Raw genomic sequence first — 25,500 nt, forward strand, 5'->3', positions numbered from 1 at the left:
CGATGCTGTTCGCCCGAAAGGGGGCGCAGAGAGAGGTGGCTGCGAATGAGCGGTAGTTCTGTTGCGCGCGCTCCCGCCCGCGGCGCTGCACCGGCCTGGGAGGTGATCTGGCTGCAGGCCCTGGAAGGCCCAGAGGTGAGGCGGGACGTTGGCGGCTGGGATGACGTCGAGGGGGTTGGTAGCAGTTATTGTCGGGGGCCGGGTGACAACTATGAGAGGGCCCTCGCGCACGTGCTCTTTGGCGCCAATCCGGTGCTTGGTTTGGGGGCTAGCTCCTGCGTGTTGTTGAGCCTCTGGGTTTGCGAGGCTGAGCCCTGTCAGACTGTTACATGCGGGGTGTGGGGCCTTGCTCAGTAAACCAGCTGGGGGGGTCTTACTAGTGGTCTCTCCTGCCGTTTGGGGGCAGATTGTGGGGTTGGTGGAGTCCAGCCAGCGGGTTCCTTCTGTGTTCCCTGACTGACTTTTAGACCTGACTATAGCCACTGCACTCGCTGGTTAGTGTCTCCTCGTGGTGGGCAAGGGTCAGCAGGTTGTGCTGATTCCATTAGATCAGCTACCTCAGTACCCTGCCAGAGTGAAAGACCGTTGCCCTGGCTGTGGGCACTGGTAAGGGGCAGATGTTCATAATGGTGCCAGAGTGTAGCGTTCGAGAGACTGAAGACCTAAAAATATACTAGGTGAGGTGCTGCCCACGGCATTTTTAGTGAAGGGTTTGTGATGGGCTGGACCCCTGGGATGTCACCTGGTGTGCTGGGATGCCACTGAATGAGACTGTTCCGCCAGCCTGGGCACTTTTTAACCAGGTCTTGGTTCCCAGCCAAGTACACAGGCAGGGCCACACACAGCTGTACAGAGAGACAGAGATCCACTCTGGGTCTTGCCACAGCACCCAGCTGTCCACCCCACCCCTCTGGAGTACAAACCCCAAATTATATGAAATTTGCCTCTTCCCTCAAGGTGGAGGAGGGTATGCACAACTCTCCCCCCCCTTAGAAATCATATAAACTATATTATAAACCAGAAATAAATTTATTACATATAATAGGTGTAGTTTAAGTAGTTAAAGGTGTAGCAGACAGAACAAGGCAGATTATTAAAAAATAAAATAGAGCATGCAAACTAAGTTTAATACACTAAAGAAACTGGTTACATGTAAGTTCTAAATGTGGTTCTAATAATCTTCTTCACAAGCCAGATGCCCTTCCAGCCTGGGTCCAGTTCTTCCCCCCAAGTCAATGTTGGGGCAGCAGGGGAGAACTGAGGACCTGGATTACCTCACTTCCCACTCTGAAATAGGATTTGCATAAGGCGCAAGTCCTTTGTTTCCTAGTTTGACACACACACACAGCTTCTCCTGGAAAAGTACAGAATTCAAGATGGGTTCCAGTATCAGGTGACATGGTCACATGCCTCTGTAGGGCCCCTTTAGCCATTCTTCACAGGCTGACCCACAGTTCACAGGAAGACTAAGCTCTTTCACAGTCCATTGTCTCTTGCTGATGGGCCATCAACACTGTCCAGCTTTTTCATTGTTGTAACTGAAGTGTTAGCGGGGGACGTCATCCAAAGTAACACAGTTGAACTATAAATACATAGTCAGTATTCCTAAGTTCAGATACAGAAATGATACATGCACACAAATAGGATCATATTCAGTAAATTATAACCTTTCCAATGATACTTTACAAGAGTTATCTTGCATAAAGCATATCTTAGTTATGTCATATTCCTACCACAAGCATATTTTCATAAAGAATATGGAGTATAATGTCACAGGGTTGACTCTGAAATTCAGCCCCACTTCTAGGCTCCAGCTTGGTCAGGCTGTTGATCTTGAGGACATGCTGCAGTGCAAATTCTGTGACCCAGGCTTTCTCTAAGAGGATGAGAATGGCCATCTTAATGGTTTGGGTCATGGCAGTGGGTGAAGCTTCTTCAGACCGCTGCTTGGGGAGGCTAGCTCCTCCGTCTCCCTCTTCTGCCTGTGGCTTCGCCCACACTCCACCCCTGCGCCGCCCAGACCCTGCCCCCTCCCCACTTTCTCCCACCTCTCTTCCCTCCCTGCTCGCCCCCCACCCCTTTTCTGGCAAGTTGCTCCAGCGTTATTCGGTGGGAAGAGTAGTTGTCCCATAAAGTCCCAATCTCCTGTGACCAGAGGAATGTATACTGCATGAATGACACATAAAGGTTTTGGAATTGTCAAACAACACTTCTAAGCATTTTCCACCTGATGACCTCAAAGCACCAAACCAAAAACAATTAATTTAAACTCTTGTGAGGCCCGCAAGTATTATTATCCCTGTTTTTTGGATGGAGAAACTGAAGGCATGGGTTAATTAAGTCCCCTATCCGCTGCCTTTAATAGATTAATAGAAAGATTCCCCTTGAGATCAAGCCTTAAATGGCGGGTCCAATGTCAAACTGGAAGTTTGTGACAGGGAGCCATTAATAAAACCCTGTATCTTTACTGTTTTAGCTCTGATTTCAACACCAAACCATGCTTTTTTGCTTAAATTTTACTTTCCTTTTCCATTATCTGGAAAACAAATATACCTCTTTGACAGGACTCTTACTTGATTACTGAACAGGCTTCACATGTAGGATAGTTGTATTTGTAGTACGGTACAGTTTATAGAGGAATCTAACAGCTATGATTTCAGTGTGATTCCTTGTTTCACACAGGAATGTGTGATATATGAGTTCTATGTGACTTGTGTCCTGTTAGAGAGACAAGGTGGTTCCCTCCTGGACTATTATACCTGGCACCACCCATGAAGGTGCGTGAGGCAGTAATATCATTTATTGGACCAACTTCTGTTGGTGAGATAGGCAAGCTTTCAAAAAGCCCTCCCTTTTTTAAAAGTGACCTGCCCCTCCCTGCCGTCCTTTCTGGCAGGCACTTTAACTGAGTTGCTCCAGCATTAGTACAGCAGGAGAAGTCCGATAGCTGGGCCAGCCAGTGAAAAGCAGAACTACTTTTAAAACTGACGGGGCCCTTCCTCGTATCTGAATTGTTCTAGCATCCGCACAGCAGCAGGAAGAGTCCCACAGCAGACGGGGGAACAAATGGGGGGGGCAAGGAAACCCACGCAGCAAACAGGGGAGCTGAGTGAGTGGGGAGAGGGGGATTGCAGTGAGTGGCAGGGGTCCAAACGCAAGCAAGGAGAGGAGGAACCCGGGCACCAGCAGCTGGTGGGGTTAGGGTTAGGGTTAGGAGGGGACTAGGGACTAGGAGAGGGAGGGAACAAGGCGGAAACCCCACACCAAGCAGGCAAGGGGGAGGATGAGCACAGAGAGAGAGGGCTGGGGCTGGACAGGAGGAGGATGAGGAGGGGAGGCAAGGAGCAGGGGAGTGCCAGGCAGGGACGGGGAGACTGGACGGGTGAGGGGCCAAGCAGGGAGGAGAGGAGGATGGAACCTGCAAAGCATACAGCAGCAGCGCAGCCTGCAGGGCTCTCCAGAGAGGGGGCTGAGTCTTGAGGCTGGTCTGCACTAGTGGGGCGGAGATCGATCTAAGATACACAGCTTCAGCTACATGAATAGCATAGCTGAAGTTGAAGTATCTTAGATCGATTTACCTTGGGCCCTTACAGTGCGGGATCAATGGCTGCGGTTCCGCCATTGACTCCGCTACCACCTCTCGCTCTGGTGGAGTTCCAGAGTCGATGGGGAGTGCATTCGGGGATCGATTTATCGTGTCTAGATGAGACGCGATATATCGATCCCTGATAGATCAATTACTACTCGCCAATCTGGCGTATAGTGAAGACATAGAGATGGTGTGCAAAAGACTGCAGCAGCTGTGGCTGGGAGAAAGAGTGTACATGACTGACTGAGCTTCTCCATGCAAGTTCCAGAGCAGCTGAGGAAGCTATCCACTAGTCAGCTTTCCAAGTTCATTAGTAATGTCTATGGGGAGTCCAAGCAACCCAGGAAGCTGAATAGCAGATACATCCTTCCCAGCTGCCCTGGAACCTGCACGGACCATAATAAATTAAATCTTCCTGTGATGTGAAAGGCAGGGACAGCAAGAGATTGGGCCACCATGTCCCCAGCATTCTGCAGCATGTCTTACGGCACCTGTGTGGGAAGGCACTGCCTTCCTGTGCCTATTATACACGCTGCTCATGGTTTGGGTAATGTTTTATGTTGGATATTTTAATGTGAGGGTTTGAATCATTATGGCATGTATTTATTGTATGTTGACATGAACCTAGAGCAAAGGACAGGTACATTTTAGCAAATTAGTATTATGAAGTCTAGGATACACCAGTTTGTAATGGTCCTACATAAATGTGACCTTTTAAGAAATGGTCTGAATCTGTTCTTCACTCCACCATCTAGGGCCAGGGAAAGTGCCCAGAACTGAAGCCTGTGAGAATGAAACTCCTTGTAACTGAAGGTGTAGAAAAAATATGTGGCGCTCCCTTCATTGTTTGTCTTCGCTCAGCTGTGCTTTCAATTGAAATCCCATATCTCCTTGTGACATAAATGGAAGCATTAGGTACACCAAGATGACCCCAAGGGGGTAATGGAGTCTACAGTGTCTCAATATACTCAGAATTCTGGGGTTTCTCAGGATTCCTAGGGTTCTCTGGGGGGGTTTAAGAAATTTTTCTGGGATTTTAGGGGGATTCTATGGAGATTTGAAGGGCTTGGGGGCATCAGGGGGACCTGGAGGAGCCAACACTGCTGAAACAAAGCCTGGCAAAGAACCAGGGGCTGGGGATTTATTGGTGGGGCTCCTGTTAACGTTATGTTTAAATAATTTTTGGGAAAAGAAAATGTTCTTGATATAACAATATGTGGTCAATACATAATATGTTGCTTAATATTGTTAGTTCTGTTTTAAGATGTGACTTACACATGTCAAGACAATCTAATGATGATGTCTGTGACACTTGCTGGGGTACCCAGGATTGTGAGGTACCTCACTACTACCTGCCGTTAGCATGAAACAGTTTTGTTTGTGCCTGATGTTTGTCAGCTTCATGAAACAGCATCTGGCCTCACAAGCACTGTCTTGGAGTCCTCCACAGACCTTGCTCTATCTTGCTCTCTTTGTACAGGTAGCAACAGACACGCACAACCCTGAATCCTTGGAGCATTATCTGTAGTGTCTAGCCCTTTATCCTCTGAACGCTCAAACTTACCAGGCCTGCTATTTCCAAGATACAGTACACACCAGTCTGTAACATTCAATTCAGAACCATCACTTTGCTTTATATCACAGCACTTATTTGTTTTCATTATAAATATGTCTAAGGTTATTATCAAAGAATAGAGATTCAAGTAATAGTGAGTAAGAATATTGGAAACAAATAGTTACATATAAAACAAAATCCTAACACACTTTCTAGAGACTAAACATAGTTAACAAGTTACTCTCTTGTCTAACCAAACTTGTCTCACTCAAAGTTCTCTCCAGCATTTTCAACCAAGCCTGATTGAGACCCCTTTTTCATGAAGCAAAATCAGTGTCCTTTTACTTCTTCAGTGAAGAGTACCAAGGTGACTCCTCTGTCTCCCTAAATATACTCAAGCAAACCTTTGAGATATATCTCCAGGTAAAGCCCCTCCTCCCTGCTTTTTTTTTTCTTCCTGTTAGGGCTTGCCTACACTTAAAATGCTATAGTAGTGCTATAGTAGCACAGCTGCTCTGCTGTAGTACTTCAGTGTAGACCAGGAATCAGCAACCTTTGGCCTGCGGTCTGCCAGGGTAAGCACTCTGGTGGGACGGGACGCTTTGTTTACCTGCCGTGTCTGCAAATTCGGCCGATCACGGCTCCCTGTGGCTGTGGGAAGCGCTGCAGGTGTAGACACTACCTATACCAATGGGAGGGTGTAGGTAATTCACCTCCTTGAGAGGAGGTGACTGGGTTGGCTGAATTCTTCCATTGACCTAGTACTGTCTGCATGGGGACTTAAGTTGGCTTAATAGCCCCACTCGGTGTGGATTTTTCACATCCTTAACCAACTGACCTAATTTTCTAGTGTAGACTAGGTCTTTGGGTATATCTGCACTGGCAGAGTTACAGCGTTTGGAGTTACAGTGTATGCCCAGGGATCATATCCAGCCTTCTCCTTTGGAATATAATGCAGAGGGTACTGTACACCTCTATCCCGTCCCGTTTTCCCACCCCCCCCAATCCTGAGGATCAGCTAGTCTGTGGTGTGAAGGAGGCGTGGGAGGGGGGTGTGCCCAGGGGAGGGCCGGGTGAATAAAAATCAATGATTTTTTTTATTTAAATAGGTTTATTCCCCTCAAAGCATTTGATCAAAAAAATCCAATCTAAAGATCATTTTAATTAAAATACATTATAGCTCAAAGATATCTCATCATGGAATAGGGATTATAAATTCTAATTCTATAGTATGAGACAGTATATTCATATAATGTTTAAGAAAAGTTTTGTAAATGAGTTCCAATAGTTCATGGATTAGGGACCCAATTTTATGAGGTTCCAGGGGCTTCAGTATCAATTATTTAGGTTAATCTTTCTATCTATCCAGTGGGACTCAGTGCTCAGTCTAGAAGATATCATCAGAGATACTTAGTTCTGCAGTTCTCAAACTGTGGATTTGTGTCTCCAGAGATAACATGCTTGTTAATGCAAAAATGTTTTTAAATAAATAAATAAATATAGAGGTGAGAAATAACAGACCTCCACAAATTTGCAGAGGGACAATAGGGTTAACACAGAGTTAATCCCTTACCTCTCTCTAAAAGTGCAAAGTTTCAATGAGTTCAATGAATCGAAGATTGTTGGGGGCGGAATAGATCTGGACAAGGAGAAGAAGTCTGGAGTAAGCGTGAGAAGGGAGGGCCAGGCAGTAGAAACAAAAGTGAAACTGTTTGTGCAACATATTCCAGAAGTCTTGAGGTCTTTCTGAGTGTAGCCTTCATTGATTTGAGATCTACCATACCATTCTCTCCCTAGAAGGGAAAACCTGTAATGGCAGCCGGCTATAAAAGAGACCCAGTTTGGGAATATTTTAATACTGGATACATGATTAAATAGAGGCTTCCACCCTGGGAGAGGAGGCTGAACTCGGTGGGAAGAGGTGAGGTGGGGTGGAGTAGGGGCAGGAAGAGTTGGAGTGGGGTGTTGGGGTGGAGGGGTGGAGTAGGAGTGGGGCTTGGGGTTGAGCACCCCTGGAGATAGTTGGAAGCTGGGACCTGTGGTCTTTGGTGAACTAGAATGTTTATATCACACTCAGGAGATTCTTTTAACCCATCTGCATACCTTTGCCAGTTAGCATGCAGAGGTTCTTGGGTCACAATGTCTTATTGTAAATGATCCAAAATATCTATCAATCAAATTCTTTATTAAAAAAAAAAAAACTAACAAAGAAAACACCTCCCTCAAACCCAGATTCCATCTCAACCACCTTTTATTACTTATTTGTATAGTGATAACAGTAGTAGCTGTAGTTACAGACTAGAACTCCATTGTGACAGGCACTGTACATACATATAACAAAAAGATGATCTCTGCCCTTAAAAATTTACAATCCAAGTATACGATAAGAGAGAACAGGTGGTTATAGAAAACCAGATAAAGGGAGCACAGGGGAATGATAAGACAATAACAACACTATTCTTAGGTCTCTAGATATATCATATAATTATGTTGCCACTTGTTTTAATGTGCTTGTCTTTATTGTCCTCAGCTGATTGTACATGTTACTTACTTCACCCTGCCACCAGCATTCCTCCTCCTATTCCTTGTCTCTACCTTTTCCCCTAGCCACCAACCGCACATCTCCTTCCAGCCTCCCCTGGAACAGTATCCTTTTTCCTGTTTTCTCTGCCTCTTCCCCCCAACCCATCTACATTTAGAAATTTAATTGTGCCATCAAGATACAAACATAACCTAGCTAAGTAATTGATTTAACTCTTACATTTCCTCTCTCTCGTAACCCCCTTTATCTCTTATTCTCACTCATTGTCTTATCAATAATTAGATAGTAAAATCTTTAGGGCAGAAATTAAATCTCTTATTTTCTGTAGCACACTTCTAGGCACTGTTATAAATGATAGCTGCAGTGAATGTGAACATAAGCATGTTTAGATGTAAATGTGCCCAAACCATTTTTATATCATGGCTATAAGACCTAAGAAGACTAATTTGCAGTCCTCCTTCTTATCAAGGAGTGGTTAAAAATCCCTAGTTCCCTTTCAGATACAATACCTTGTGTACAGCAGCAGCATAAGAATATGGAGTCATTTTCACGTACACTGTAACCATATTTCAAACTTTTCCTCCGGCCAGTTTTCTCTTCAGTCACTGATCTCACACTTGCACCTTCTCTTCAGATTGGCTAATTTTCCTGCAGTAGACTCTTAATTACAGATCTTTGAGCATGGTGTTAGGAGAGCAAGGATGTGATTCATTAATCCTTTAATTAATCTATGTTTATCTCACCCAATTTCCTTGAAAAGGGAATTAATCAATAAAGTAATTGGCCATTTCTTACAGGCAGATTTCCATGAACAGCAATGCCTCTTCTGCAACAGGAAGAACTTCAGGCTCAGTAATATTTAGAGAAGCTCATTAGAGACAAGTCAGGTGATCAACTGCCTACTGTCCAAAAGAGCCAAATGGATGATGTCCTCTCAAACAAGTCAGAATCAAAATAATTTTTGGACATAAAGTTAATCTGAAGAAATTAGAATCTAAAATTTAGAGTAAAAGATTTTTGTAAATTTTTGATTTTACAAAGAGCTCTTCTTTGGGTCTGGGAAATGTACTCTGAGGATATGTCGCCGCTACAATTACAAACCTGTGGCTGGTCCATGCCAGCTGACAGGTTTGCAATGCTCGGGCTAAGGGGCTATTTAACTGCTGTGTAGATGCTCTGGCTCTAAAATAAACTACTCTAGATTAGGGATGTAAATATCGTTAAAAAAGTTAACCAGTGTGACAGGGTCAGGCCAGATAGCTACAGGAGAGTGTTAGAAGGCAGATTGTAAAAGCAGCAAAGAATCCTGTGGCACCTTATAGACTAACAGACGTTTTGGAGCATGAGCTTTCGTGGGTGAATACCCACTTCTTCAGCATCTGAAGAAGTGGGTATTCACCCACGAAAGCTCATGCTCCAAAACGTCTGTTAGTCTATAAGGTGCCACAGGATTCTTTGCTGCTTTTACAGATCCAGACTAACACGGCTACCCCTCTGATAGAAGGCAGATTGTTAGTCCCTGTTTAAGTAGATCCATTTTCCCTGGTGAGCTTAAGATAAAGAAGGTGTTGGAAGGAGGCCATGGGGAAGTTGCCCAGGGAGTTGTAGCTGTTGCGCAGCTGTACCAGTAGGCACTCTAGACAGCTGCAGTCCACAGGGCCCTGGGCTGGAACTTGGAGTAGAGGGCGGGCCCGAGTTTCCCCCCCCCCCCAAACCTCCCAACTCCTGATCAGATACAGGAGGAATTGGCCTGGATTGTGGCCCCTACCAGAGGGGAAGGTCTCTGGGCTGTTTCCTGACCCACATGGTGAATCTCTGAGGCAAGCAAATCCGCCAATAAGTGCAGGACTCACCAAGACAGAGGCGGAACTTTGTCATACCAGTTAAAATTATATTGTTTAATCGGTCAACCAATTAAAGGGAGGGGGCTGGGGCTGGGGCTGCTCTGGCCATCAGGACTGGGGCTGTTCCTGGGGCCAGCTGCCACGGCTCGGGGCTGCTGCTCCGGCCAATGCAGCCCAAGGCTGTGGCTGGGGTTGGCCGTCCACCGAGTCCCACGGGGCTGGGGCTGCTCCGGCCTGCCCGGGGTTGGGGGTTAAGTGTTAGCCTGGGTTAACCAGTAAGGCTAATGCTTACCGGTTAACCATTTACTATATTACATCCCTACTCTAGATAACTTAAGAAAATACCTAACTTGTGAGGAAACTTGTAACTCATATTTAGTAAGAGATTTTTTGGTTTTTTTAACATAGCACTTACTCTGGAGGGTTTCTGTTAAAAAACATCTGGGAAGGAGGAAGAGAAACTCACTTGACAGTGGTTCTCTCCTTTTCTAATCTATTTTTTGTGGTCTCCTTTCTAATATTCAAGTTAGAATAAATACAAATGTTCACCCTGTTTCAGGGAGCAAAACCACCAAAAGCCACGGAACAACAGCAGGTAGAATTTACAATATTATTTATTTAAGACTGATTTCAAATGTTTAATGTGAAATGTCTGTATTAGAGGAGTAGGTACCTTTATTTCCTGGCCAATTAACAAGTGCAGAGTCTAGGGAAAAAATAGAAAAATTCCACACAAAGCATGTCCAAGAGAGGGGATGAGGATTGAAGGTGGAAGTGGAGGAAGTAAAACATAACTAATCAGTAATTGGTATCTAACTCGGAGGGGGAACAACTTCCAAAAAAAAATAAATACCAAGAATGATTATGCTATGTAGGTGCAGGAGTAGATTAGCTTTCAGTTTAAATATTTCCTGCTTTTAACTGGTAAAGTAATTACCGATATCTACTTTTACGTCCTACTTTTAACTGGTAATGTTCATTCTAACTTTAACCCATTTCTCTCATAGACACTTACCTAGAACTTAAATGCAGAAATGTCTTGCTATGGAAGAATCTTTTTTTTTGTGATGGTCCTTTTCGTACTGATTCTGTATTCCCTCTTGTACTATTGGGTAACACGAAACTCTCTCTCATCAAAGTCGACAGGGCTGATTGACCTCTGTCAAGGTGAGATTGCCAGGGATACAATCACAGCATTAAAATATAATAAAACATTTATAATAGCACCATACTTTGACAAAAGACAAATAAACCTCACTCGTGTAATTGGGATTGTACACCATAATGAAGTAAGAGATCTTTATTGCTGGTTTTGTTGTCAATCTGATGGCAAGGTATCTGTGGAAAGGGCAGCAATAGATGTTCATTCAGATCTGTTTGGATTCCCTTATGGTACAGCAGATTTACTTTGTGTGGAGCCCCAAAACTGTGATCCAAACTATGTGTCAATTCATTGGTCCCCTAAAGGAAATATTGTCCAGCTACCAAGGTTTGAAATAAAAAACCGTGATGACAAGACCCTTTCTGTTGAATTCACTGTGTGCATCTCTACCATGTTTGGAAATTACAACAATGTCTTACAATTCATACAGAGCATTGAGATGTATAAAATTCTTGGGGCACAGAAAGTTGTTATCTATAAGAACAGCTGCAGCCAATTGATGGAGAAAGCCTTAGAATTTTATGTTGCAGAAGGAACTGTTGAGATAATTCCCTGGCCAATTACTTCATACTTTAACGTTTCTTCTTACTGGCATTTTTCTATGGATACCAAAGACATTGGCTACTATGGACAAATTACTGCTCTAAATGATTGTGTTTACCGCAACATGTACAGGAGCAAGTTTGTGCTTCTTAATGATATTGATGAAATTATTCTCCCCATTAAACACCTGAACTGGAAAACAATGATGAGTAGCCTTCAGGAGCAAAATCCAGGGACTGGCATTTTCCTCTTTGAGAACCACATCTTCCCTAAAACTGTGTATTCTTCGAATGAGGCATTCAACATTTCATCCTGGAGCGCTGTACCAGGGGTCAACATACTCCAGCATATTTATAAAGAGCCTGATAGACCATGGGCCTTCAGTCCTCGGAAAATGATAGTTGATCCAAAGAAAGTGATTCAGACTTCTGTCCACTCTGTTCTAAAGGCCTATGGAAGCAGCCTAGAAGTTTCCAGGGACATTGCAATTACTTATCATTGCAGAGACCCTCTCCAAGGAAACATACCTAAAAAATTTCTCACTAAGGATCCAACCCTCTGGAGATATAACTTGTCTTTGATTAAGAATGTTAACAAAGTGCTAAAAAAGCAGTACTTCAAATGGACCATGAAAAAAATATTGCAGATATTCTCAGAAGCCATTGGAAACACCTTTAAAGGGACAGTTATAGACATTTCTACTTTATAAATCCTAAGGCCCTCATTTGTAAGTGGGCAAACCAGTTTAGTCATAATTTTGCAGCATTGAAAATGAGACCTGGAAAAGCAATCCTACTCATGGTAAAATCTACTGTAAATTAAAAGCATAAGTGAGCCATAAGGAGATGTGATGCAAGTATGTTAAGAATTGTGGTATGATATTGTTAAATGTCTCTCTCTCTTTCTTGCTTGCTTTAATCCTATCTAAAGAAGCTGAAAATACATTGTACATAATCTCAGCACTTTCCTTATGTTTATGGAACCATAACCTGGTTATGTTATTTATTTAGGGATCAGAGTATTGCTCTACTTCTAGAAATAGGAGGACAAGGTAAAACTCCAAACGTACCTTCCCTAGCTTAGCAGTTAAGAGCTCCTCAGCTTTAAAGGTGGTGGTCTTTAAATAAATGTGTTAAATATTTGGTTTTAATATTTTCTTTCTTTAGGCATTGTAATCTGTTATTAGGAAATTATTGAATTAGAACATAACAAAGAAAGTAATATAGCAAAATGACCATTTTGCTTTGTGTTGTTTCTAATCCATGCGTTACTCCAGTGAGTTTGACTGCATAGGTTAATGTAAATTCAGTCTATGAACTTTAAAACTAATTTTATCATTCCTCGTTCAAAAAGGAGCATAGAAAGAGGTGGTTTTATTTAGTGTTGTAAGTTTCCCCTTATGCCAGCAGCCATATGATCTCTGAATTGCTAGCTTTGCCAGCTGATATTTCACAATGTCTCACATTTTCAGACAGTCATTGTTTTTGTAAGCAACATGGTGTTTATAAAAATTAAGAATAAAGTTAACAGTCTGTGAATCTAATAAAACTACAGTTCTCATTTAAACAGGTGTTGCGGGTATAATCTCACATAATAGCATCAGTGCAAATCCAGTTAACATTAATAGGAGAATTAGCCATGGGCAAAACAAAACCATTTTAAAAAAACCACCTTCACCTGGACCTCCCTGCAGAATTCCATTACTGTTGTACCCAGAACCTGCCAACAAGCCTCTGTGCATCCAGATCCCCCCTCATAGCTGGATCCCCCACTGAGCCGCCCGCACCCAGATTGCCCCACACAGAACTATCTCAACCCTTACTGGATCCCCCCACTCTAAGGTCCTCCACACTTGGATCTTGCCTTGCTGAGCCTGCCTGCCCACACTTGGTGCACTTGGCATAGAGGGGCAAACCCTAGGGTGTTTCTGGGACAGGCCCAGTCCTTATGCTGTTATCCCATGCTGGTTTTGATCACAGCTCTCTTGTCCCCATTGAGAGGTGCCTGTCTTATCTTTAGAGTCTTCAATCTGCCCTCCTCTGACATTTCAATAGGGGTGTGTTTCAGCCTCCTGGGACCCTTGCATCTGTCTCCGTTTCCTCCTTCATACATCTGGTTCAGCGATGGCTTTCACACTTCTCTTAACATACATTTCGTATTCAGACACAAAACAGAATTAATTTACACAGAACATTTTGAACAGAAACATCAAATTGCAATGCAAAATAAAACAATTATGGCATTCTTTTACTTATTTTAAAATGCTAAACCTACAACAAATTGGTGACCCTCAAAGGTCTGTTACTGCCTTGAAATCAGTCCAGAAACAGATTCTGGCTGATGTATCTTTATCCATTGGCCCATTAGGCCATTCCTTTCTGTTATTCAAAAAGGGTGGCAGGTAGGATATGATCAAATCATACGCCAATACATTTAATACATGCTACATTATTATTCTTTATCCTTCATTCTAAATTATATAAAATACAAACATAAAATCCTCCTACTACAAGGGTTGGTGCAACCTCACCACTGAGTCTGTGTCCCGGGGGGAGCTGCACAGTGATCTTCAACAGCTGTCCAGCAAGTGGCCTCTACTCCCCAATGCCATGCTGGAGCCTCCACATTTATTTGGCAAATAAAATTTTGCAGAATTTTGTCGAATTTTAAAGTAGATTGTGTGAATTTTTAATTTTTTGTCACAGAATGCCCTCAGGTTTATTGTTTATTCACAACTGAACAGAGTCAACAGGAGAAACTGAGGGAGCCCCATATTAGAATGTCTCATAACCCAGTGGCTAAGGCAGTCACTTGAGAGGTGACAAATCCCTTCTCCCTCTCAGGGAGAGAGTTGAACTAGGTGTCTCCCACATCGCGGGTGAGTATCCTAACCACTGGGCTTAAGTCATGAGGGGAGGTGGTCCTGCTCTCCGCACAAAGTTCTGTGTATGCTTGCCTGTAGGGGCCCAATCTGGTAGGCATGCTCAGAACTCCTCCAGGCAAGTTAGGTAGAGGAATGCTTTTATCTTTCTCCATTTGTAAATCAGTTTGGGGCTTAGGCATCTGGATGCCTGTCATGTGGCTGTGATGCTTTGCCAGCCAGAGCTAGAAACATAGTTGCCTGGGGAACTTTTATTGCAAGCACTTAGGTGCCAAGCAAGTTTAGGCATCTGCAGAGTTCGGTGGCAGCTGAGTAAAGAACATAAGAACGGCCCTACTGGGTCAGACCAAAGGTCCATCTAACTCAGTATCCTGTCTTCCGACACTGTCCAGTGCCAGGTGCCCCAGAAGGAATGAACAGAACAGGTAATCATCAAGTGATCCATTCCCTGTCGCTCACTTCTAGCTTCTGGCAAACAGAGGCTAGGAACACCATCCCTGTCCATCCTAGCTAATAGCCATTGACGGACCTATCCTCCATGAATTTATCTAGTTCTTTTTTGAACCCTGTTATGGTCTTGGCTTTCACAACATCCTCTGGCAAGGAGTTCCACAGGTGACTGTGCATTGTGTGAAGAAATACTTCCTTTTATTTGTTTTAAACCTAATGCCTATTAATTTCATTTGGTAACCCCTAGTTGTTGTGTTATGAGAAGTAGTAAACAACACTTCCTTATCTACTTTCTCTACACCAGTCATGATTTTATAGACCTCAATCATATCTCCCCTTAGCTGTCTCTTTTCCAAGCTGAAAAGTCCTAGTCTTATTAATCTCTCTTAATACAGAAGCCGTTCTATACCCCTAATCATTTTTGTTGCCCTTTTCCGAACCTTTTCCGGTAGGTGAGCTGTGAATCCCAATGGAGTGTGCTTCTTGGATTTAGGCACCTGAAGTGCCAGTTAGGCACCTAAGTCCTTTTGTGAATCTAGCCCTCTGTTTTCACTAGTTTATAGACTGTGATAGTATTTTTGTTGCTACTCAATCAAAAAATGTCTCTGGCATTTTCATTTAAATCTACAGAAAACTATCACTATGTTGACCAGTTTGTTTCCATTAACTTTTTAGGATATACAAAAAATTTCATGGAAATAGTACCAAATAAATTCAACATTTATGCACAAAAGTTTATAAATAACTAATTCACATGTAAAGCATAAAATTCTCATCAGAATCAGCAGGACAAACATAACGATTTGTATTGTCAGGTCAAATATTTAAGTTACAGAAATATTCTGTAGGGTTTACCCTGGCTGAGGTGTAGCTATGTAATGCAAGTCTTGCAATGTGAATCCCTGATTTCAGTAACTAAAGTTATTTTTCTGCCTCACTTTCAAGAGCGTTTCCTTTTTAAAGCCATTTTAGAAATCCTCCCTGAGTGTTCCACACAACCTGGTACTCCAGTGCCTCTTGTCTGGTGTGTAAATAGCTCGCTCCAAAGATCACATGCACGTTACCAATATTCTACACACTGTACATTAGGACTTATCAGCCATTGCTGGGAAGTATCCCTGTATTGATTCATCTTGTTCCTGGGAGGTGAAGTTCTTAAAGCTCATCTCGCTGAGAGCTGCACTAAGTTTAAATAACATTGTAAATTTATATTGATAAAGGGCTTATCTACATGGTCCTGCAGGACTGGGATGGAGGGGATGAGTTGCAGCATGCGGTAAAGTGCTGTTCTGTAACTGCCTCATGTAGACTCTGCTAGTGTTAACTAAAAGATCCCTAGTTTGCACTAATGGTGTCCTGTTTGAAACAGGCCTGTGTTAAAGAAAACTAGGTACCTTTTAGTTCATGCTAGCAGTATCTAAATGGACAAAACCTGATTTTACACAATTCAGATATAACAATATACTAGAGCATTGGTTCAATGCACACGCAAGGGAAAGAGCAACTCCTACTAATTAATTGTTACCACTTTTGTGCAGCCGCCTAGGTTTCTTTGGAAGTTTACTGTCCAGGCCTGATCCTACTTAATTCTAGACCCAGGGGTAGGCAACCTATGGCATGTGTGCTGAAGGCGGCACGCACGCTGATTTTCAGTGGCACTCACACTGCCCAGGTCCTGGCCACTGGTCCGGGGGGCTCTGCATTTTAATTTAATTTTAAATGAAGCTTCTTTAAATATTTAAAAAAACATATTTACTTGATATACAACAATAGTTTAGTTATATAGTATAGACTTAGAGAAAGACCTTCTAAAAACGTTAAAATTTATCACTGGCATGCAAAACCTTAAATCAGCATCTGACGAAGTGGGTATTCACCCACGAAAGCTCATGCTACAATACGTCTGTTAGTCTATAAGGTACCACAGGATTCTTTGCTGCTTTTACAAATCCAGACTAACATGGCTACCCCTCTGATACTTAAATCAGAGTGAACAAATGAAGACTCGGCACCCCACTTCTGAAAGGTTACCGACACCTGTTCTAGACCTAGTGAAATCAGTCACCCCAAGGCATGGATATAGGGTGAAAAGCTATTTGTTAGAAATCTGTTTGCTCTGTGAAAGGTCTTCATAGATTTTGAAGTTTATTTCAAATAACGAGGTTTGTCAGAATAAAAGGAAACTAACAGAAAACACAACGATTTAATTTCCTTTGAGACTGGACAAACATTTATTGACTACGCTTGCCAGGATGGTACCCTGCACCTGACAGAACTGTTGGAAGAACACTAACCCAGGCATGGGCAGCGAGTTCTATGGACCCGTGGTGCATGGGCACCAGGAATATTCCTGGCCTGGGGCCCGGCTCCAGCCATGTCTCAGGTCTCTCCCTCGGCCCTGCCTTCTGCCCCTCTGTGCTCCTCCTCACCCCCGCGTGTCCCACAGGGGATTTATAACAGCCCAGGGGCCCGCCACTCACCACCCGCAGCGCAGCGGAGCTGAGCAGCTTCCTGCCTGCTTGCTCCACATGGCTGCCGGCCCCTCCCTGCAGCCCCTGGACGGGATGGGTCTGTGTCCTGCCTCAAGTGCCTCTGTGGCCAGTAGGAAGCTGCAGTGGCAGTGCTTGGGGGTAGCGGCACACGGAGGCACAGCCCGTACTGCCTAGGAGTCCCAGGTAAGTGCTGCGCCCCCCACACCCTCCCAGAGCATGCGCCCCCTCCCCATCCCATACACCCCCTCCCATACCCAAACTACCTCCCAGAGCCTGCTAGCGGGGCCCAGCCGTGCCCCCCCGCCCCTCCTGCCCAGGCTGCAGCCTGGCACCCCCCTGGGGGCTTCTGCAGGCTACAGTGGATGTATGCGGGCACCAGCTCCCATGCACCCCCTGGCTCCCCCCTCGCCTAGGGTTACTATATTTCAATCCAAAAGAGGGGAGAGCCCAGCCCTAGCCCTGCCCCAACCACTCCCTCCCACTTCCCACCCCAACTGCCCCCGTCAGAACCCCCAAGCTCCCCTTCCCCGTTCCTTGTCCCCTGAGTGCCCCTTCCTGGGACCCCTACCTAAGCCTCTCTGCTCCTTGTCCTCTGACTGCCCCCTCCTGGGCCCCCCCCACTGTACCCCCTACCTGTCCCCTGACTGCCCTAACCCTTATTCACACACACACCCCCAGACAGACCCCCAGGACTCCTACACCATCCAACCACTCCAGGCCCCCGACAGGACCCCCAGAACTCCTGACCCATCCAACTCTCCCCCTGCTCCTTGACTGCCCCCCCCCCAGGACTCCCTCTGCCATGCCCATGCCGGTCAGACTCTGGCTCCATGTGGAGGCAAAGCACACTGCCAGGCTACTGCGCACACAGCCCCTCCCCTGCAGAGTGCTGAGGCAGCGGGAGGGGGGAGCTGTGGGAGGGGCGGTGGCGGCGGCTCACACTTCCAGGAGCCGCAGAACCCGAGTGAGGTGAGGGGGGAGTCGGGGGGGGCGCCTGCTGCCAGTCTGGAGTCCCAGCCGCCGGCCCTGCTCAGCCTCCTGCCAGCCTGGGGTTCTGTTCACTCAGCTGGCAGTGGGCTGAGCGGGGCCAGCGGTCGGGACCCCGGCTGGCAGCCATGTGCCACCTTTGGCATGCATGCAATAGGTTGCCGACCCCTGCTCTAGACTGTAGCGGTCCCAGTTTTCTCCTAACTGATCCTCCTCTGTTCATCTCAAATTAGCCCAGTCCGTCAGTTTAACATAAAATGCGTCAGTGCAGAGATGAAGGCCAAGGAGAACACTCAGTGAACATACCAGATAAGGATAAATACATTTTGAGTTATCTGAAGCATGAGGGACCTTATAACCCTCTTCGATGATATATAAAGCTGTGACACAGACTCATATCACTCCCATTAATTCTCCACTGAAACAAATGGACTGAAATCTGAGAACCATGGAAAAGTGTGTGAAAAATGGGCAGTTTTACGCTGACAGATGTTGGAGACCCCTTGCATTAGTACTTCCTGCACCTCACACAAGTGATTGGAAGGAGTAGTTAGAGAGCTTGACATTTCAGGTCCTCTCTAAGATCCTGATTCAAAGACTCACAGAGCACCATGGCATATAACTCACAGGACAGGCAAAAGTATTTTTGCATGCCCTACTCCTGCGGACTTTCTGCCCCAGGTTGATCTTCAGGCACAAGTTATTGTGGCCTGATAGAAGCTGTAATTTGTACCACCTACTACTGGCGCTGGTGGGCTGTTATTGAAGCCAGGGATCAGGAAGGTACAGAAATGTGTGGTCATGCCCCATTTTTTTTTGGTTGTGCTTGCTATTCTGGCTGCAGGGAGTGGTCAGATGCATCTGGTTTAGGACATCTTTGCACTATCGAGGTCGAACAATGCTGCCCTAAGGTCTGCTATGGCAAAGGAGTAAATTTTCTGAGATTGAATAGCGCTAGAGATAAAGAATATGCAACGTGTGGGAGCACATGGTGCTCTGAGGAAACTAGAGAAAATGCATTTGTTTTTTGTGTTCACCTTAAATGTGGTTGATGCAGCAGGATGATGAAGAATTGAGAGAGCAGCCAACATAAGACAGGGAATTGAATGACTGACGATTCAAATCATGGATGAAAATTCATGCAATACTGGGCTTGGGAGCCCCCCTCCCGCCCCGCAATTGCGGGGCATTCTCCAGATCAGTGGTTTCAACCTATTTACCATTGTGGGCCGCAGTTCTCTATGTTATGTGGGCTGCATTCACATAATGCATAAATGTCACATGGCCACAGCTGTATGATGATTAAGCCCCAAGCAGCCTGCAGGCTGTGGGTTGAGAACTGCTGTTCCAGATGGAGGGACAATTTAACAGGGCACTGGCAGCCCAGGGGAAAGAATGGAAGAAGATACAGGCTGCACCAGGAAGCGAGGTTGACACCTGGGGCATGGGCAGAGCGACTACGGCATTAGTAATATTGCTTCAGAAGCATTGATCCGGATCTCCCCACCTTCAGAGATGGGAACCCACAAGAGGTCCTAAAGAGCAGGATGTTACACCTACAACCCTAGGCAGACTAAACTGCTACTACTAAGACTGTGACTGTGCCCCAAAGTGAGGAGCTCCAGCCCAATAGGAAGCAACCCAGGCAGGAGTGTAACTTGGGGTGGACCAGTGGCTGGTCTGGATACCGCAACCCCTCTTTAGGGCCCTGCATCAGGATCCAGTGGAGTAGGAGGGTCCAGGTCCCCTTTCCTTGCTTACCCCTCCCCTCTGTCACAACAGAGCCCCAAGGGGAAAAGAAGGGACACACAGGAGAAGCTGAGACCCACCATACGAGCTGGCAGGGTTTCCCCTCCAGAATGGAGAACTGAAAACAACTGGCCTATTACAAACAAGTTAATGACAAACTGAGTATGAAGGACTGAAGCTGGATTAAGATGTTAAGTTATTGTTTTTGTTCTTTAAAATGTTGTTTATGGTTAAGCTCTGATCTTTCAGTTGAGATTGTTACTTTTTGCTAAAAGTAACAAGGGAATCAGAGTAATTTTGGAAGGAATAACCAAAAAAACCCTTGGTCGTTCAGGAGTTGGTCTTGGGATATTAACTTTCACTTCTAGGCTGCCTATTTGATTCCAGCCCAGCTTGGTAGGGACAGAATCTTCCTGGCTGCCATCTGTCCAGTGGTTCCCTTTGAGAAACTAGTTGATAAACTCAAACCGGTTGTGAACAAATTTTACCTCTGTAGTCACACCCTACACACTATTGTAATAATTTTCTACATAATATGCCTTGTAAGGTATCATTTGAAAAACAATAACTTACTGGTCAGTAATATCATGGTGAAATGTGTGTAGCAACATTATATGTAAAGTTAAGAATGTAAACTGAAATTATGACTGAAATGTGTTTACAAGTCTGGGCAGGAAGTAAACCTGTTTCTCAAAGACAAAGGACAAGCTGATGTCTCTGCCCAGGTGTCATCAAAGTCAGCTGGCAATCACCAGTCAAGTGGCCATTCTTTGGCAAAAGAGGGGTTCAGGAACAGATCGAGCTGCATTTATGCAGACAGCATAGAACCTCTTTCACCACAACTCTCCATGTCCTCACGGTGGGAAGGAACTCTATTTAGGGGTAATCCATGGGAAAATGCATTTCAAGGGACTATAATAGCGGGGAGCAAAAACACCTCAAATATTCTCTTTCTGTCCTTCTGTCTCACCTAAGAAGACAAAGGAACCAAGCCTTTGTCTTTGGGGCAGGGGAAGGAGGAATCCTGACCTGAGAAGTTGGTCAGCAATGTTACTGGGAATATGTGACAAGGATTTTACCTTGAACCAAGCCTAGTTTATTATGTTTTAGCAGCGTAGAATCCTGTGGCACCTTATAGACTAACAGACGTTTTGGAGCATGAGCTTTCGTGGGTAAATACCCACTTCGTCAGATACATGTAGTGGAAATTTCCAGGGGCAGGTATATATATGCAAGCAAGCTAGAGATAATGAGATTAGTTCAATCAGGGAGGATGAGGCCCTGTTCTAGCAGTTGAGGTGTGAAAACCAAGGGAGGAGAAACTGGTTTTGTAGTTGGCAAGCCATTCACAGTCTTTGTTTAATCCTGAGCTGATGGTGTCAAATTTGCAGATGAACTGAAGCTCAGCAGTTTCTCTTTGACGTCTGGTCCTGAAGTTTTTTTGCTGCAGGATGGCCACCTTAAGGTCTGCTATAGTGTGGCCAGGGAGGTTGAAGTGTTCTCCTACAGGTTTTTGTATATTGCCGTTCCTAATATCTGATTTGTGTCCAAATTAAGTTTAAAAAAAATATAATAAGAAAAGCCAAAGAGGAGTTTGAAGAACAGCTAGCCAAAAACTCGAAAAGTAATAACAAAATGTTTTTAAGTGCATCAGAAGCAGGAAGCCTGCTAAACAACCAGTGGGGCCCCTGGACGATGGAGATAAAAAGGGAGCACCGAAAGGTGATAAAGTCATTGCGGAGAAACTAAATGAATTATTTGCTTCAGTCTTCATGGCTGAGGATGTTAGGGAGATTCCAAAACCTGAGCCGTCCTTTACAGATACCACTGAGGGAAAAATTTTCAGCACCGGTGCACATGGTGAGCACACGCACCTTACATGGGATGGGCGTGAGTAACACATCTCAAAGAACACCAGTTATGGAAAAGGTAACTGTCTTTTCTTTAACCGTTAGTCCACAGTATCAAACACATTCATCAGGGTGGTGATGATGAGGGCTTGCTATCCCAAGGGAGAGTAAAAAAATAATAAGCAAGGGGGGAAATGGTCAAAAGAAAAAAGGGTGGAGATCTCAGTTACATGAGGAAACTCAGGCCTAAACCCTTGTCAGATGTCATTAAAATAGCAGCTTGGAATGTATGCTTCATTCCGAGTGCTTGGTGGGTGGAGGTGGTTGTGCTCTGTTTTTGGAGGGGTACTCATAGACTCATAGACTCATAGACTCTAGGACTGGAAGGGACCTCGAGAGGTCATCGAGTCCAGTCCCCTGCCCTCATGGCAGGACCAAATACTGTCTAAACCATCCCTAATAGACATTTATCTAACCTACTCTTAAATATCTCCAGCGATGGAGATTCTACAACTTCCCTAGGCAATCTATTCCAGTGTTTAACTACCCTGACAGTTAGGAACTTTTTCCTAATGTCCAACCTAAATCTCCCTTGCTGCAGTTTAAGCCCATTGCTTCTTGTTCTATCATTGGAGGCTAAGGTGAACAAGTTTTCTCCCTCCTCCTGATGACACCCTTTTAGATACCTGAAAACTGATATCAGGTCCCCTCTCAGTCTTCTCTTTTCCAAACTAAATAAACCCAATTCCTTCAGCCTTCCTTCATAGGTCATGTTCTCAAGACCTTTAATCATTCTTGTTGCTCTTCTCTGGACCCTCTCCAATTAACAATTTGAATTACAGTGTATATCCAGGAAACAAGACTTTGTTTTAGGTGAAATGTTTTGGAAATTAAAAGGGATTGGAAGGAGGCCCAATACTTACCCCAGAGTTGAGATAAAACATTTTTTAAGTATACACTATTGATATAGAGAATGTTTAAAATTTCAGCCTAGAAGGGGCTTTTTTCCTGCTATTTGGGTAAGACATATTGTGTCACTATGCCCTGTAGCATCAGAAGCTGAGGAAAAATCTTTTAATATAATATTTTCTCTTCTTATTGACAGCTTGTAAATAGTTTTTCCAGAGCGATTGTAATTGTTTAGTTGCAGTGACTGAGTGAAACAACCAAAAGGTTTAGTGCTGAATAAACTTACTTATGGGTGGTATGTGATGTTACAGGATGCTGCTTAGGCTCAGCTGAAAATCTAATTTCATATCTCAAGTAGCACAAAACAATGTTAATCTAATATTAGGGTTGTACAGTTAAGCACTTAACATTATAATTTCATAAATGTTAAGTTTATGATCTAGATCACATAACTAAATGCTTTACCATAATGCAGACTTGCCAGGAAGCACAGTTAAAGTTATGCACTCAACTAGAACTGTTACATTTCCTAATTTTGTAATGTTACATTGTTCAACCCTAATGCTGTGTTAGCATACTTATTTAAATTAAATTTCCTAGTACTTTTAGGGAAAATAAATGTTTCAGAAGTAGCATTTTGATATTTGTTTGTTTTGTTGCTCTAGCTCTGTCTAAAAATGTGTGGCTAGAACTGTTTTAATAAAAGAAGAAATTATTCTCACTCTTCAAAATTCCAAAATACTTGTAGTAATCTTGTTGCACCGCCCTCCCCCCAAACAAAAACAAAAACAACCTGTACAGAGATCACCCATAGAAAATTATAGCTGAAAACTTCAATAATTGGGAAAGTTTGTGTGGGATATGGATTGATAACAGAACTAATCTGAAATCTGGACTATAATGGTATTTGCTAGATTGACAGGTGAATACTGTAATACATCCCAGCTATATTTTAAACTCAATTCACTGTCTGCAAATGCTCAATAGTTGAGGAATTCCTTCTGCACTAAAGTTTTTTTTTAAGTCCAGGACTTTTGTTGAGAGCTTATAAAACACAGGGTCTCAAAGTCCAGGACTGCAGACCATCTGTGGCCCAAGAACCTCCCCACTGCAGCCCACAGAGGGGAGACGCATGCACTTACTCTGCTGGCAATGTCTACTGCAGGTGCTGCCCCCAACAGCTCTCACTGGCGAGGGGAGAGGGACAGAGATACCATCACTAGTCGCTGGGCAGAGTCAGCCATGGAGGCAGCATCACTTTTTTCCACAATGAATATAAACAAGTCAAAATACCAAACACAACTATCTGATACACACCTTGCAGCAATCCTGAAGGTTTCAACTTTTCAGTCACTGAGGCCAAACATCAACAAACTGACAGAACTGAAGCTTGCCAGGTGTCTGGCAAAGAATTGTATAAAGTTGTATGACAGTTTTTATTATTTCTAAGAAATTCAAAATAAAAAATACAATATAAACGTTTTCTGTTCTGAACACCATCTTCAGTGACATTATTGTCCCACTGGGAGGATTTGAGGACTGATACCATCGCTAAGGTAAATTAAGTTTGAGACGCCGATGGGTTTTCAAATAATATTTACAATACTTCAGTGGTGAGAATTTTGGTATTGGAGGCCTGCAGAATTGGGCCACTTGTTAATTTTCTTATCATTCAGACAAAAAACAACCACAAAACAAAACAAATTCAAACCCTTACTTGAATTATTATTGTGCCCTTAAAAGGGCAGGAACAGATATAAACCAACAATAATGTAATCCAGAGAGATAATCAGATCCTATTTTTAAAAAGTCAAATAAACAAAAAATAGATATGTTTGATTATTACATTACAGCTTATCCCTTTTGTCAATTCCCTGCAAATTATTTTAATTTCTGGTCTTTTTCAAGTCTTTTTTTTTTTTTTCTTCTGGTGCTTACTAATTTTTTGCTTCTGTTTTGATACTTTCTTTTCTTTTTAATTCTTTGGTAAGTATTGCTTATTGGGATTTTTGCTCTGTTTTTCATCTTTTTCCACATTTTTCAAGACAGTCTTATGTTTTTGTATTTATAATATGTATGTATGTGTTGGGAATTTTTTTCTTTTTTGGGGGAGAGTGGGAGGGGGAACTTTGGCTCAGAACCAGCATTAGCTTCTAACAGAGCTGAGGCAGCTTGTTATTTGTGTGTCTGCCAGCCTAGTTCTGCAGTAGATATGCTGCATCCTGCACCATCCAACACAGAATAAGGAATATCTATCATTCCTGCAAACTGCCAACTGGAATCCTAGGTTTAAGCTAGACAGCATTGGAGCCAATGAATTTGCAGCATACATTCTTAGACTGCCCTGTTTTTTTATTTTGCTATATTACCGTTCCTTTCGCTCTTGTTTACTTTATTTATTAATTTTGTGCTTGTTGTTTGATAAAATGGGAAAAGACTTGTGACAGCATGAGGTAAGGGAGGGGAGGAGGGGGGCTTTGTTTCCTAAAGTAAAATTTCTTTCCTAATGCATTTAAGATTTCTTACAGCGTTGAAATGGTGTCATATTACTTAAGTGTAGTGTGCTGATCCCACCCCCCACCCCGCAGAGGCTATGTATTTGCATTCCAGCCTCATTTGGATTTGGAGATGTTGTTAACCTCAGTACAAAAAGTAAACCGGTCCACAGCTGAGATCTCCCCAGAACTCTTTCAGCTGGCTTTCACTTTTGGATCCCTCCCTGGGGGAAAATGATTTGAGATAACCCTGTGTTATGAGAGCCTTCAGTGATGCTGCGGTTCCAAAGATACATGCATTAGCAGGGTGGATTTTTTTGCTATATACAAGGGGTGTGGTGTGATAGAATAACTGAAATTCCAGCTATAGAATCACAAGAGGCTATCACAGAGTGAGTAATTATTCAAGCTTCAGCCAGTGAAATATATACCTATTAACTCTTATTTATTCC

The 25,500-nt window shown here is 43.7% G+C and overlaps 1 protein-coding gene across 3 annotated transcripts; it reads left to right on the top strand.

Moving 5' to 3' along the window:
• LOC115636045 (beta-1,4-galactosyltransferase galt-1-like) lies at window positions 1-12,776 on the top strand. 3 transcript variants are annotated; one of them, XM_030535653.1, is made up of 4 exons: window positions 1-135; window positions 5,070-5,191; window positions 8,484-8,658; window positions 10,538-12,776. In XM_030535653.1, the coding sequence occupies exon 4, from the start codon at window positions 10,565-10,567 to the stop codon at window positions 11,942-11,944; it is 1,380 nt and encodes a 459-aa protein (XP_030391513.1). In that variant the 5' UTR covers window positions 1-135; window positions 5,070-5,191; window positions 8,484-8,658; window positions 10,538-10,564; the 3' UTR covers window positions 11,945-12,776. The 3 variants fall into 3 exon arrangements, with proteins under 3 accessions (XP_030391513.1, XP_030391514.1, XP_030391515.1); XM_030535654.1 differs by lacking the exon at window positions 1-135 and adding an exon at window positions 4,344-4,402; XM_030535655.1 differs by lacking the exons at window positions 1-135; window positions 8,484-8,658 and having other exon boundaries at window positions 5,179-5,191.
• The last annotated feature ends 12,724 nt before the right edge of the window (window positions 12,777-25,500 follow it).

This window comes from Gopherus evgoodei, chromosome 16 (assembly GCF_007399415.2).
Source record: "Gopherus evgoodei ecotype Sinaloan lineage chromosome 16, rGopEvg1_v1.p, whole genome shotgun sequence".
NCBI classification, from domain to species: domain Eukaryota; kingdom Metazoa; phylum Chordata; order Testudines; family Testudinidae; genus Gopherus; species Gopherus evgoodei.